The 14,087-nt window shown below is 37.2% G+C and overlaps 1 protein-coding gene across 1 annotated transcript in view; it reads left to right on the plus strand.

The window, feature by feature from the left end:
- Positions 1-14,087, plus strand: part of KDM4C (lysine (K)-specific demethylase 4C) — a 276,941-nt gene that overhangs the window by 4,777 nt on the left and 258,077 nt on the right. The window contains exons 2-3 of the mRNA XM_009328050.1: positions 4,493-4,668; positions 7,584-7,698. Of these exons, the coding sequence (XP_009326325.1) occupies positions 4,493-4,668; positions 7,584-7,698 (291 nt within the window). The remainder of the gene's footprint in view (positions 1-4,492; positions 4,669-7,583; positions 7,699-14,087) is intronic.

Genomic DNA, 14,087 nt, shown 5'->3' on the forward strand with positions numbered 1-14,087 from the left:
GTGGTTGAGTCAACATTCCTGGAAGTATTTAAAAGACGTGTAGATGAGGCGCTTAGGGACATGGTTTAGTGGGCATGGTGGTGTTGGGTTGATGGTTGGACTTGATGATCTTGGAGGTCTCTTCCAACCTTAATGATTCTATGATTCTATGATTCTATAATGTCTCAATGAGATGATTATTAGATCTCATTATCAAGTAGTAGGAATGGGAAATTTGGCTATAAATTACTGTTCTCTCAAATTGTACACATACATGCAATTAAGAGAAACTAGAAATTAGCAGAGTCTTAAAAATTATTCCAAGATTTGATTTACAGAGGTTGTCGCTACTCTCATAGCACTTGTAGTTTCATACTGTTTCTGTTGAAGTCACTAAAACGGAACATACTTGATAGGGCAGAATTTGGCCATGTAGTCAGGGATTTGTGATATTTTGCATAGTATAATTTGGCTTGTTTGAAGTTAATATCCCTTTGCTTACATGATTGAAAATGTGTGTCTCCCCATTTTTTGGCCATACACCTAGGATTTAATTCCCATTCCATGTCTCTTATTTCAAAACCATTTGGGAAGCTCTTCTCCATGTACAGATTGTTAAGATGTGATAGTCCCAGGAGCACAAAAGATATTTTTATATATCTGTGTTTATATGCATGTGGGATATCTGCTGACCGGGGTTTACAGAACACCTGGGGAATAATGTCTATGATACAAGAAAGCATAACAAAACCTTTTAAAAATGATTAATTACATTTGTCATGTTTCAGGTGTACTGTGACTGAGGAAGGGTCCTTCTAACCATACTGTGTAGGTCTGCTTTCCCCTTCTTTTGCTTGATACTAGAATAGCAGTTAAAGCATCTTTAGCTGTTTTCAGCCTGTCGGTTAGTTGCTACATATTACACAGTTGTCTAGAGACTTTTTATATTCTGATTTTCACTATTTTTTGATATATCTCAAAAAAATTATATGTATATATAAAAAAATAAACCAACTAAGTATTTTTAAAACAAATCTTATCAAGTCAATAATACATAGTGCAAAAGTTTAAGGGACATTTTCTCAGTTTTGGAAATTGGATTTAAAATAACAAGAATAAATTTTGTTTTTCCTGTTTTGATAGTAATATAAAATGAACTTAGGACCTAATATGTGTTAAATCTAGGATCATTCATACTCAAGTATGAATGCAAAGAGAATAAAGACTACCAGAGGAGCTATATGCATATGCAGAAACAGTAATTTAACCTCTAAACAGAGGTCATAAGCAGAGTAGACATACCCAACACTTCAGGTTAAATGTGAAAGTGTAAGGGGAGAAGACCTCTTACGTGTGTGGAAGAATGTGTGTATGGGAACGGGGATAAAATGGGATAAAAATGGGATAAAATGACTGTAAGTCTTGCACATATTTTGGGGGGGGGGCAGTGCAGGGAATAAAATGTTAAAAAAAAAGAAAAAAAAATATTCCTAATACTATGCCTGAAGCAAATGATTATGGTACTAGACAAACAACATTAAACCATTTCCAGAGCAGATAATATGCTGTGGCATCCCTGGAGCAAATTGGCTAAACAATTTCTATCAGGCTTTTGAAAGTCTGGAATGAGCTTTAGGCATAGATAATGTATTTTAGTCTTACTGTAACAGAGGATCCTATACTTAAAAAGGAAAATAAGGAATGAAAGCAGTAGAACAAATGAAAAACAAGACACGCTGATAGATTAGTTGCTCTTTACTTGAATAAGAAGTGTTTTGGAGACTCAAACTGCATTTATATAGAGCAAAATAGTTAAATTAATTTGCAGTCACATTGGCAAGTAGAAAAGTGATTTTTGGAACATGATACTGAAAATAGATGTTGGCAAGTACAAGAAAAACAATTTTCAGAAGATTTGGGGCAGAATTAGCTACATAGAAATAGTAGCCAGTGCCATTCAGAATCAAATGTAGAACAGGAGATTACCAGCATATGAAAGGGGATTTAACAGAAATTTATGTGTTGCTAGCACTCTGAAATAACCTCAGTTGTACTAATGTGCAGCCTTCATGGAAGAGACTGAATGGTATAACTAAGACATCCCTATCTAAAACTGAATATATATCATGCTAAATAGCACTAGACAGTGTTAATATGCTTAGGATATTTGTTAATATCTATTTTTTTAATATATATATATATAAATATATAAATGAGAAAGAATTGCCTTAGGTTTTTCCTTTTTTATATTTGAGGATTGAACAGCTTGGCTGATGAATTCGATCTAGGTTGCTTCCTAACTTGCCTGACTTTGAAGAGGTTATTTTTACTAAAGGGAATGTGAAGAGGCTTCAGTGGGACAGGTCAGCGGTAAAAACTCAAGGGACCTAGTCATTATTTCCAACTCTGATACTGACTAGCTGTGTGTTGCTTTGGACATGATATTTTAACATCTCCAGTCCTTGCCCTGACCTTTGTTAGAAAATGCAAATTCTTTGGGGCAGGGACTCTATTTTTATTTTCTTTTAAAATGATGTTTAGCATATCAATCCCCACAGAATTCACTTCTCTAACCAGTACTCTAGTTACAACAATAATAAACATGTTCCAGTGAGCTGGAAGGGGATATTTTGAACCTGTATTCGCAAAAATATTTTTATTGTTTAAAACACACTGACCTTGATTAAAGAAGATAATGCAAATTTTGCTTTTCAGTATTCATATATTGGAGCCAAACCTACAAGTTCATGCTTAATAATCATGAAAATGGAAATCTCTGTGCACATATTTGATTTCTATGCATATATTCCGAATGCATGACTTCTCTGCTTCCAAACCAACATTTTGTATTTTGTTGATGTACATATAATTTAAGATTTGTGTGAAAGAAATAACTAGGAATCGCAAGATGATTCGAGTATTTTTTTTTCTCTAAAAGCAAACAACACTGAAACTTGCTAAGTAGTCCCTGTACAACTGAAGTCCCATGGCAGCTGAGAAGGAAAAAAGGAAAAGAGGGAGTTGCATCTGTGTAAAAACTGGATAAAAACGCCTGTTTATGTTTAAAATAAAAACATTAGGTATGGAAGTATGTTACTATCTGATAACTTTTCTTCAGCTTGATGTTTCTGTTTTAGTGTGTGCTTGCTAGCATGAATGGTCTTGATCGGATTTCTTTGAGGGATGGACTATTTGAGTACATTAGCATTACAGTTTGCCCATTGGTGATTGTTTCCCAAAGGTAGCAAATGATCTCAGGATCTGTCTGTATTATTTTTTAGATTTTTTACTTTCTCAGAGTGATGTAATAGCAAGATCTCTAATGGACAATATTGTGTGGAATCCTGCAGTGCTTCTTAGAGGAACAGCCTAGCTAGGCTAGTGTAAAGGCTACCTCTAAGATGTGAATTAATTATTCAAGTAACGTAATTTGTACGTGGTAGATGCATGTTTATGAAAGTCATCCTACTTTGTTGTATGTTACTTTAAAAGTTTCGAAGCCAGTGCTTGTGAAAATTTGATTTGAGCACCACAGAAAAGAATGAATATAATGAGTGGATCAAAGAACATATCATTGGGCCTTTGGGCAAGTAAAAGTTCAAAACCAAAACAAAAATATATATTAAAAATGTCTGTTGCTGTGTTTTAAAACTGTTGCAATTTCAAATTTCAAGAGTTTTCTGTTTTCAGGTAAAATAATGCATGCAAGGAATGTTCAAAATTACACAGCCTGCTAAAGAACACTGGCGTGACTACAGTTGTCTTTGAAATTCCTCATGACTTTATTGCTAACACTTTAGAATCTGCTGAGGACTTTTCTTAGACTTTGGGCAATTCTGTGGTATTTGAAATAAAAGTGTTAATTTACAATTGGTTAATCTGCATATAGCTTTAATCTTTAATTATGAGGTTTAAATCATGTTAATATAAAAACTAGTATATCTAAATTAGTGCAAAATCTTACTCTAATAGGGTTGTACTCTGCAGTTTTATGGGGAGTAAGTTAAACGGACTAAAATCTAAAGCTCTCTAAAATAGCTGTAATTTTTTCATTTTTCAGTAAGAAATAAAGTTATTCGTACTGTTCACACCAAATAACATTTGGACAGGGGACTGTCAATCTTTTGTATGAATCTTTTTTTTTTTTTTTTAAATTGAGGATAACTATTTTATGTCATGGAGTACAAAGTGTTTGTGAATTATAAGGCTTTCTGATTATAAAATATTTGTCTGTTCTGTTATTATACATGTGTATGTTTGCATAGTTGCACATGATTGAATTGCTGTAGATTAGTGAGTTGCTGCTTGTGAACTGAGGTAATACTATGCCCATTTTGAATTGGTTTCTGCATTATCTATGAGCACTTACATGGTCAGTTAGTTATTGTGAAACAGCCAGTAAGCAAGCGTTCATTTGATCATGTGGGCATAATTGACTTTTGATTTTTTTCTAGAATGTTTTGAATTGGTATTGCAACTGTTGATGTCCTGTTATTTATTTCTGAATTTAAAGGTTGTCCCACCGAAGGAGTGGAAGCCAAGAAAACATTATAATGATATTGAAGATTTGGTGATTCCTGCTCCAATTCAGCAGATGGTCACTGGCCAGTCAGGGCTCTTCACACAGTATAACATTCAGAAAAAGCCAATGACAGTGAAGGAGTTCAAGCAGCTGGCCAACAGTGACAAGTATGTATATACTTTGTCTTGCTTAGGAAGACAAATATTTATTTGTTCCCATATTGTGGTTTCTTTGAATTGTGCTAGGCAGCTGGTGATTTTTTCACTTACTCAGTAGAGGTTTTCCTGTCTACTCAGTTGTGGAAGGGTACCACAATATGAATCTTGTTTGTGTTTCTGTTGTTGAAAGCATCTGGTGCCATGGCAGCAAGAAAGCATCTGAAAAACTTGAGTCATGATGCTTTCTGTCTACCTTTTTTTCTTTCTATTCTAATAAATGCTTATGTTGAAAATAATGAAGATGATACAGGCTTATATCTGAGTTTTATTTTGAGTATACTTATTAATGTTTAATATTTAATTCTTTTTTTTGGCGTAGATACTGGAATGGCCTATCATTATGTAATTCTGAAAAAAACCCAACATCTTTTTTAACTCGCCCAGAAGTTTTTGCATTAATCTAAGAGAACTCAACTGCACCTAGAGAATTTCTATGTTCTGGTTATGGCAAGGTGGATATTAAGGGAGGGGGAAAAAAGTCGATGAAGGGCTAGGCACTATACTAAGAAGTTTCAAATTGGTGGGCATTCCAAGAAGAGGGAAATGATGGAAGGAATTCTTCCCCATTCCTTTTGGCCACCTAAAAAGAATAAATTCTACTTCACTATTTCCTCAAAACTGACTGGAAATAGTTTCTGGAAGGTGAATCAAAGGATCCTAGAGAGAAAAGATACTTGAATATAATGAAGGAAGGCAACACTGCCCTAGTTTGAAGGAAAGTTTCTCTCATAAGTTAATTTAAGAAATTAAGAGGTAAGAAGAGAAGCTGTTAGCAAGATCAGGGAAAACTAGGACATGAAAAGCTTTTAAAGAGGCTCCTCAGCAAATGTTCCATAATATCCATGCCTTTGTAAAAGTGCAAAACTGATCTCCTTTTTTCAATTAAAAAGGATCGGTATGTTTCTGCCTGTATATTAAGTTGTGAAGAATTGAGGTTATCACACTTACAATTTTCTTCCTCTGGTAAGTGGGAATGGGAACCTATTTTGTAGTTCTGAAAATTATTTGTTCAGTAACTGTTAGAGGGGAGAATATAATAAAAAACCTGTATGGTATCTGATGTAATTTTCTATGGTACCTGTTCATATATGTTGAAAAGTTTACGTTTGATTAACCCATGATAAAATGAGAAACACTGATTTCTTAAAATAGTTTGACGATGCAAAAATACTGTGAAGGTGTTAATATGTATCATGATGTTAGTTAAGTTTACTATATTCTTTATCATGGAAGATATTTTGGAAGTGTTTCTGATTTCAGGTTCCATGTTTTTTACTGAAATCACTTTACAACTTCATTTCATAGGTAAAGTTAAGAACAGTTAGGAGGGCTTCTTATCTATTACTAGCTGTAGGTCTTTCTTAAATATTCATCACTGCTCTGGAGAAAATGTGTCATATAACCTCCTATGACACTCTTAATGCAGTCTATATTTCTTAAACTATTAAGTAGCTGAGAGGCCCTGTTCTCCCCTAAAAATAATTTTATTCCTTAATGAAGAAGATTTTGCTGTTAAAGACTCTTTTTCTTGAGTATTGTGATGTTACCCGTTTTTTTTGGGAAAGAGAGGAGGGCCATGAACATCTAAAATCATAGTTGCCTTTGAAAGGATTGTGTGTGCTCAGTCTAATGCATTTTTGCATTAGACGTTTATTTGTTTAGGCATTTCGCAATTCACCATTCACCGTTGAACCAAGGTGCTTCTCCACCTTGACCTCTGGGAAATATAGGCATGCCTGCATCCTGTAATCAAGATACTTGTGTTATGGTAACTGAGTATATGTATCCATACTACTCAGTGCCAAGCAGAAATACAGCCTGATTTCTGGAGCCATATCATGAGAAATAATTGAAACAACTCCATTGCTGTGAATGCTTTGGTTAAGATGTGTTTTGCTAACTTGCTTGTCTCTGTTCTGTGTTATCACACGATGTAAATGTACCTGGTCTACTTAATTCTTGTATGTTTGGATTTTCTTTCCAGTGGTTCAAGTGCAGTAAGTTGTCAGTGCTAATGTGAAACTTTACTTCTCAGAGTTGTGGTAATTGGGGAGCAAGTTTTCTTTTCTGCAGACCTAAATATATGAGAACAGAGGCCTGACAAAGGATCCTGAGGCAAAAGCTATTGATGGATGTTTTCTATGGTAGTGTGCTTGTGTTGTGTCCCCCCAAGATTTTACATGAGGTTTGAGTAACCTTCCAAAAGTATATACGTAAGTATATTTATGCATATAAAAGTATGGTGCCCTGTGCTGCAGTAAAGGAGTCAAAAGAAAAATTCCCTTAAATATTTTTTTTCACTGCACAATAGAATTTTTGGTATCAACTGTTTGCAACATTACATCTTTTCTCAAAAGGTTGGAAGGAAGAAGAGAAGAAAGTACTGTTTTTGCCTGGCAGGGCTGCTACTTGGCATGATTAGTATATCTGAGTTGTTCTGAGACAGGCTTGTGCAGGACCTACCTCTGTGTCTTTGCAGAGCTGGTAGTGAGGCAGGAAAATAACAAATACTTGTCAATTAAGTGGCTTTTCTGTGTGTGTCTTTTTTACGGAAGAGAAACAAAAGGGAGAGCCTCAGCCTGAGGACAGTAAGTAGATGTGTGCTGTTTAGTTTCTGGAGACTGAAGAAAATGTTGTATGGGTAGGTGTATGACTTCAGTTACTGTAGCTGTCAGGTAGGAGGTTACATGCTATGGTGAATCATGAAACTAAGAATTCAGGACAACTAATAATTCCTCTATTTCAGTGAATTTGAAATAAAGTGATCTCTTAGAATTCAGTTTGCAGGATCAGAAGCATAGTCCATTGTCAAGGTGGTTGTTGAAAGACTATGCTGAACCTTTTGCCTACCTCTTCCTCTGCAGATACTGCACCCCAAGATACATAGATTATGAAGATCTGGAACGTAAATACTGGAAGAACTTGACTTTTGTGGCACCAATTTATGGAGCAGATATCAATGGGAGCATTTATGATGAAGTATGCATAGCTTTTTATGAAGTTTATCTCTTCCAGCCCTCTTTCAAAGGGTACTATACTTAGAGGGTACATTCTTGCTTTGTGAGTGAGAATCTGTCTTTCTTTCAAAATCTTTGTGTTACTCACTTCAAAGACTCCAAGCAAGGCTGAAAGTAACTCTACCTCTGCGAGAGTCAGACAGTTCTGTCCTTAGACAGTAGGATACTTCTACTCTTCCTGATCATAAGACTCTTCCCTTTCTTCACTTTGAACTCTCCAGAACTTTGAGATTCGTTTCTATTTATTTATTTGTTTATTAACATTTCAGTATGCATGTTATCTGTGTACCTCTGTCGAAATTTAGTGATATTTTAAATAACTTTTACGTTAAAAGATGAAATACTTTATTTCTCTCTCTTTCACTGAGGAAGATTGATAGCTGTACTTTATACATGCTTGGAATGCCTGCAGTTTCCTGGAAATGTGCTTACAATTACTGTGTACCTCTGAATTAAAATAGATGAAATGGAAACTTCCTAAGGAAATGGTTTTTGCTGGTTACTTGCCAAGATCTCCATGGATAAAAAAGGACTCTTAACACAGATCTCATTATCCAAAGAATTACAGAATATCCGTTGATATCAATTAGGCTATGTAAGTAGCTGTAGGAAATAGATTTTGAAAGGATTATTTAAGTAATGAGACTAACAGGAGAAATGCTATCATTTCAAAAAAGATTTGAGGATTTAAAAAATACAGGGTATACTTTTCTCCAAAAGAATCTACTGTGTGTGGAGTTCTTGAGTTATTTCATGTTCTATGTAACTTCCTCTTCCAATCATTAAAAAAAAAAAAAAAAAGAAGTAGCATTTCCCAGTGGCAGATGGTCTGACACTCTGCTAATGTTTCATATTTCGTCACAGAAGACAAATTACTTGAAGACTCTGTCCAAAGATAAATACAATCAGCCAATATGGCTTAAGGCAATTCAATTTTTGCACTAGGTTATGTGATCTTTGAAAGATAGCTATAAATGTCCCATGGTCTATTGTTTAGAGAAAGCAGCAAGTCCAAATTCTACTGTGTGTCCAAATAGCTGTATAAAAATGATTTAGAAAATAATTGAAGATTCTGATTTGGGGTGTTTTGGTGAGGAGACATTCTAGATGGCTGTTGCTTTGTGGAGACCAAAATGGGGCACAGGAAAGCAGTGTTTCTTTCAAGAAATAGAAGCTTGCCCTTTATCTTCTCTGATATATTTTTTTTTTTCTTTAATGTTGGCAGATAATGCCTTCTGGTGTCGCTTTTTACAAATGTACACTTCGTTTTGATTGTGTTTTCTTTGGTCTTAAGTATCTTAAGGTTACTGTTGCATGAGCAACGTTTCCAAAGAAAAGAGAACACAGAAGTATCCGATTTTGAAGTGCTCGCTGGTCAAAGAGAAGGTCAGAGATTGCCTTCTCATGGAATTACTCTCTCATGGATGGGCAGGCTGAGGAAGTGAGGTCAAAAAAGCAAAGGGTGAAGTGAGAAGAGCAGTGTTCAGCAATCCTAACTCAGATGTCAGGTGCATAGGAAGAGGAGACAAAGCACTGAAAGTTGCAGGGAGTGGGGAATAAAGGAGTGGGAAAGAAAACAGTAATAGGTAGAATAAAAAAAGCCTTAATGGCTGTGATTAAATGGGCATTATTTAAAAATAAGTAACAAAGGAGAAATGTTAGTGAAGTGAATAGACACTGAGGAAAGAGTGTGAACAGACTGAGCAGTTAATGTGACAGCCATGTCACGGTGTACAGCCCAGTGGGGTTTAGAGGAAAAGAAGGAAAATACCCTGATACCAAACTGTTGGTGAGAAAGTTATGGATGCCACTGCTCAAAGTATTTTTTTTTGCCGAAGTTAATTTTTGGCCAGCAGATGGTGTATTTGCGCAACTAATACTTTTCATGTTTTCACTTGAAGATAGTGCTAAGAAAGGATCTTTTTAATTCTGTTTTGAATTAGAGGTTGTTCTTATGTCTTCATTCAGTTTACTTCAGGATTGTCATTATTCGGGGAAAGGAGATGAATACAAGTAGCTGATGTTTTGGGCAACACACAGCATAAAGGGGGTGGTGGGATTAATTTGTCATAACAGCTTATTTGCGATAAACAAAGCCAAATGCTTACTTTTTATGAAATGCATTTTATAGAAAACAGTGTGTTACAGATGTTGCATTTAATACAGAAAGGTAAATATCTGGCAGAATTCCAAGTAGAAGAACACCAGGATCTTTGTGACTGTGCGGTATATACGTGTACTTGGGCCATCAAAATTATCAAGAAATGCTTCTGTATGCAAGTCCTTATTCTTTAGTTTAAAAGTTTACTAATCATGTTTTCTTTTCCACATGGTGACGTTCAATTTTACATTGAGACATCTGTATCTGAAGCATGGTGAAGCCTTGATTTTTACTATTTAGAATATTTAAGAAACAATATTGTTATTTGTGGAATCCAGCACCTTGCTGGCATTGTGCCAGAGAGATCATAGATCTTGTAGTATTCTTTGCTTTTCTTAGATCAGAGGATGACAGATTCTGAGGGGTTTGGAAGATGGGGCAAAGTTATAAAGCCTGTGTTATATGGAACAGCAAAACAAAACAAAAGGAACATGAACGAAGTTATAAATACATGCTTTGAAATTTGACAACTACCATCAATGATTCAAAGTTTACCCTTGTGATATTTGGATTATTCCAGAATCTCTGTTGTGTATTTATAGAATCATAGAATTGTTTAGGTTGGAAAAGACCTTTAAGATCATAAAGTCCAACTGTTAACCTAGCACTGCCAAGTCCACCACTAAACCATGTCCCTAAGCACCATATCTACACATCTTTTTAAATACCTCCAGGGTTGGTGACTCAACCACTTCCCGGGGCAGCCTCTTCCAATGCCTGACAACCCTTTCGGTGAAGGAATTTCTCCTAATATCCAGTCTAAACCTCCCCTGGTGCAACTTGAGGCCATTTCCTCTCGTCCTTTCGCCAGTTACCTGGGAGAAGAGACTGACACCCACCTCGGTACAACCTCCTTTCAGGTAGTTGTAGAGAGTGATAACGTCTCCCCTCAGCCTCCTTTTCTCCAGACTAAACAACCCCAGTTCCCTCAGACGCTCCTCGTAAGACTTGTGCTCCAGACCCCTCACCAGCCTCGTTGCCCTTCTCTGGACACGCTCCAGTACCTCAATGTCCTTCTTGTAGTGAGGGGCCCAAAACTGAACACAGTATTCGAGGTGCGGCCTCACCAGTGCCGAGTACAGGGGCACGATCACTTCCCTACTCCTGCTGGCCACACTATTTCTGATACAGGCCAGGATGCCATTGGCCTTCTTGGCCGCCTGGGCACACTGCCGGCTCATGTTCAGCCGGCTGTCAACCAGCACCCCCAGGTCCTTTTCCGGCAGGCAGCTTTCCAGCCACTCTTCCCCAAGCCTGTAGCGTTGCGTGGGGTTGTTGTTACGGTTATTTGGCAGTTTTGAACACAAATTAAATCTTTATGAATGAGGAAATAACCAACGAGAACAAGTGTTCTGTATGCTGTATAGAGCTTTATAGAAAATAAATATAAAATAGTTGAATGTTTGCTTGAAATATTATTGTGTTGTATGCATTTTACTTGCTGTTACATTTAATTACAGTGCTTTGTAGGAGAATGACTAGGTGACTCAAGAAAAAGCATTGCAACTAAGGAACAGATTGTGAGGATCATTATGTATGTTAAGATTATAAACATTATTAGGTACATGTTCAAGGTTCTGTCTTTTTGTTGCTATAAGGTTATCTGGACTTGAGTGAAAATTAATATTCCTGAAAGAGTTTATAATGCCAATAATAAAGGGGCAGTCTCACTAGCTGCAGTTCTTAAACTGATTCATGAATTGATTATGAACACCTAAGAGGTATGATGGTTTAGGAAATTTAATTGAGAAGTGATTATTTATTTTTTATTATGTTATTTCAAGAGAGCTGCCTGCCTTGTGAGTTAGCATGAACGTAATGCCAACTTGAGCCAGCTTAGACTGTGAATGACTAGCCTGTGAAACAGTTGCAAAAAGTTACTGTTCCTGTCAGAAAGGGGAAGGGAGAGAGTTATTTTGTTTCTGATATCATAACATTATTAACTTTTTATTAACTTATCTGGCAATTGTACCTGTGAGTAAATTGAAGAGTGTGATTCACATACTTTTTCTGTACAGCCTCTGTTCTGGTGAACTACTGTTAGGCCTTCCACTTCCATGCCACTCCCAACTGTTGTTTAAATCAAACCACCAATCACTGAGGCCACAAATTAAGTTGTTTCCTAGTTGTATGAGATACAAGGAGCTCAAATTAACTTCTAATGTTTCCTGTTTTTTTTTTTAAATTTTTTTTGTTATTAATTTGAATTTGTATTTGTATGGACAGATGGGGAAGATGTATGAATACATCAGTCCTACATGGACTGATCTAGCAACTAGGGGGAAAAAAAATCTTCCTTGTTTCAAAAGAAGTTCCAAAGAAAAGTGACTGATTTGATGTTTATAACGGGTCATAAAACACATCTGACTTCAGTGCTGTCAATGGAGTCTGCTATTCAGTAGAGAAAAGCCAAGGTTTGGAAGAAGCACATGTAAGTATTATCTTGCCTCTCTCTCTCCACTCTTCTTCAGCTCCTGTCTTGAAGATAGCACTTTACTTCCCTTTTCCTGCTCTTAGTTCTGTTCCTCCTGATAAGACAATTCCTAATGCTTACCTTCTCCCATGTCTAAGCTGTGGGGAGCATGTTTGATTAGTAATACAAGAGTGGTTGATTCAGTGGAGTTTGTAGGCTAACGGTTATTTTTGCTAAATTGTAGGTACATCTCTAATGTAATATTAACTCTAGCAACAGATGTACTCAGGTTTCCTGCTGTATCCCTTGACAGAGCAGCTAATTTAATTTTAAAGCAGCACCTTGACATGGTATGTAGAGTTTGGATTTGACCATGAAATAAGTTAAGGATGGCATCTGAGTTGTAGCTTAACCTAAGGCTGCAGGAGAGCAGCAAGCATAAGCAATCCAAGAGTCTCTGGAGAGCATCAGTGACAACTTCCTGACCAAAGTTGTCTGCTGGACCTCGGTACTCACCAACAAGGAAGGACTGGTTGCAGAAGTGAAGGTCGAAGGCAGCCTTGGCTGTAGTGACCTTGAGGTGGTGGGGTTCAGGATCTTAAGAGGACATGTCAAGACAGAAAGCAGGACCACAATCCCAGCTTTCAGGGGAGCAGACTTTGGCTTCTTCAGTGATCTGCTTGGAAGAATCCCATGGGATAAAGCCCTGGTGGGAAGAAGGGCCCAAGAAAGCTGGTTGGTATTCACCTCCTCTATGCTCAAGAGTGGTCCATCCTAATGAGCAGGAGCTTGGGCAAAAATGCCAGGGGTCTGCATGGATGAGCTTCTGACAAAACTCAAGCATAAAGAGGAAATACACACGAGGTAGAAGTAGGGACATGTAACCTGGGAGGAACATAAAGACACTGTCCAGGTATGCAGAAATGCAATTGGGAACGTCAAAGCCTACCTGGAACTGAATCTGAGAGATGTCAAAGGCAACAAGAAGGACTTCTATAAATGTATCCCAGGGATCAATACTCCCCCTGCTGGGGGGGAGAAGGTAGAGAATTCAGGAGTAAAGTTAAGCCCAGGAAGAAGGGAGGGGTGGGGGGAACATGTTTTAAGATTTCGATTTTATTTCTCATTATCCAACTCTGATTTGATTGGTAATAAATAAAATCAATTTTTCCCCAAGTCAAGTCTGTTTTGCCTATGACTGTAATTGTTGAGTGATCTCCCTGTCCTTATCTCAATCCATGAGCTCTCATTATATTTTCTCTTCCCTGTCCAGCTGAGGAGGGGAGTGACAGAGCGGTTTTGGTGCACACCTGGCATCCAGCCAGGGTCAACCCACCACAAGTATGTACAGGATATTACTGGGTAGCTTACTGAAGGGACATGGACTGATTATTATTTTTTTAAATGTAGAAAGTTCTGCATGTTTTGGCACATGATTATGTGACCTGCATAGTGGATGAGGGAAAGGCTGTGGATGTTGTCTACCTAGACTTTAGTAAAGACTTTGACACTGTTTCCCAGACCATTCTCCTGGAGAAACTGGCTGCTCATGGCTTGGATGCATGTACTCTTTGCTGGGTAAAAAACTGGCTGGATGGCCGAGCCCAAAGAGTTGTGGTGAATGGAGTTAAACCCAGTTGACGGCCAGTCACAAGTGGTGTTCCCCAGGGCTCAGTATTGGGGCCAGTTCTGTTTAATATCTTCATCAATGATCTGGACGAGGGGATTGAGTGCGCCCTCAGTAAGTATGCAGACGACACCAAGTTGGGCGGGAGTG

Source organism: Pygoscelis adeliae, unplaced genomic scaffold (genome assembly GCF_000699105.1).
Source record: "Pygoscelis adeliae isolate BGI_AS28 unplaced genomic scaffold, ASM69910v1 Scaffold45, whole genome shotgun sequence".
Lineage (NCBI taxonomy): Eukaryota > Metazoa > Chordata > Aves > Sphenisciformes > Spheniscidae > Pygoscelis > Pygoscelis adeliae.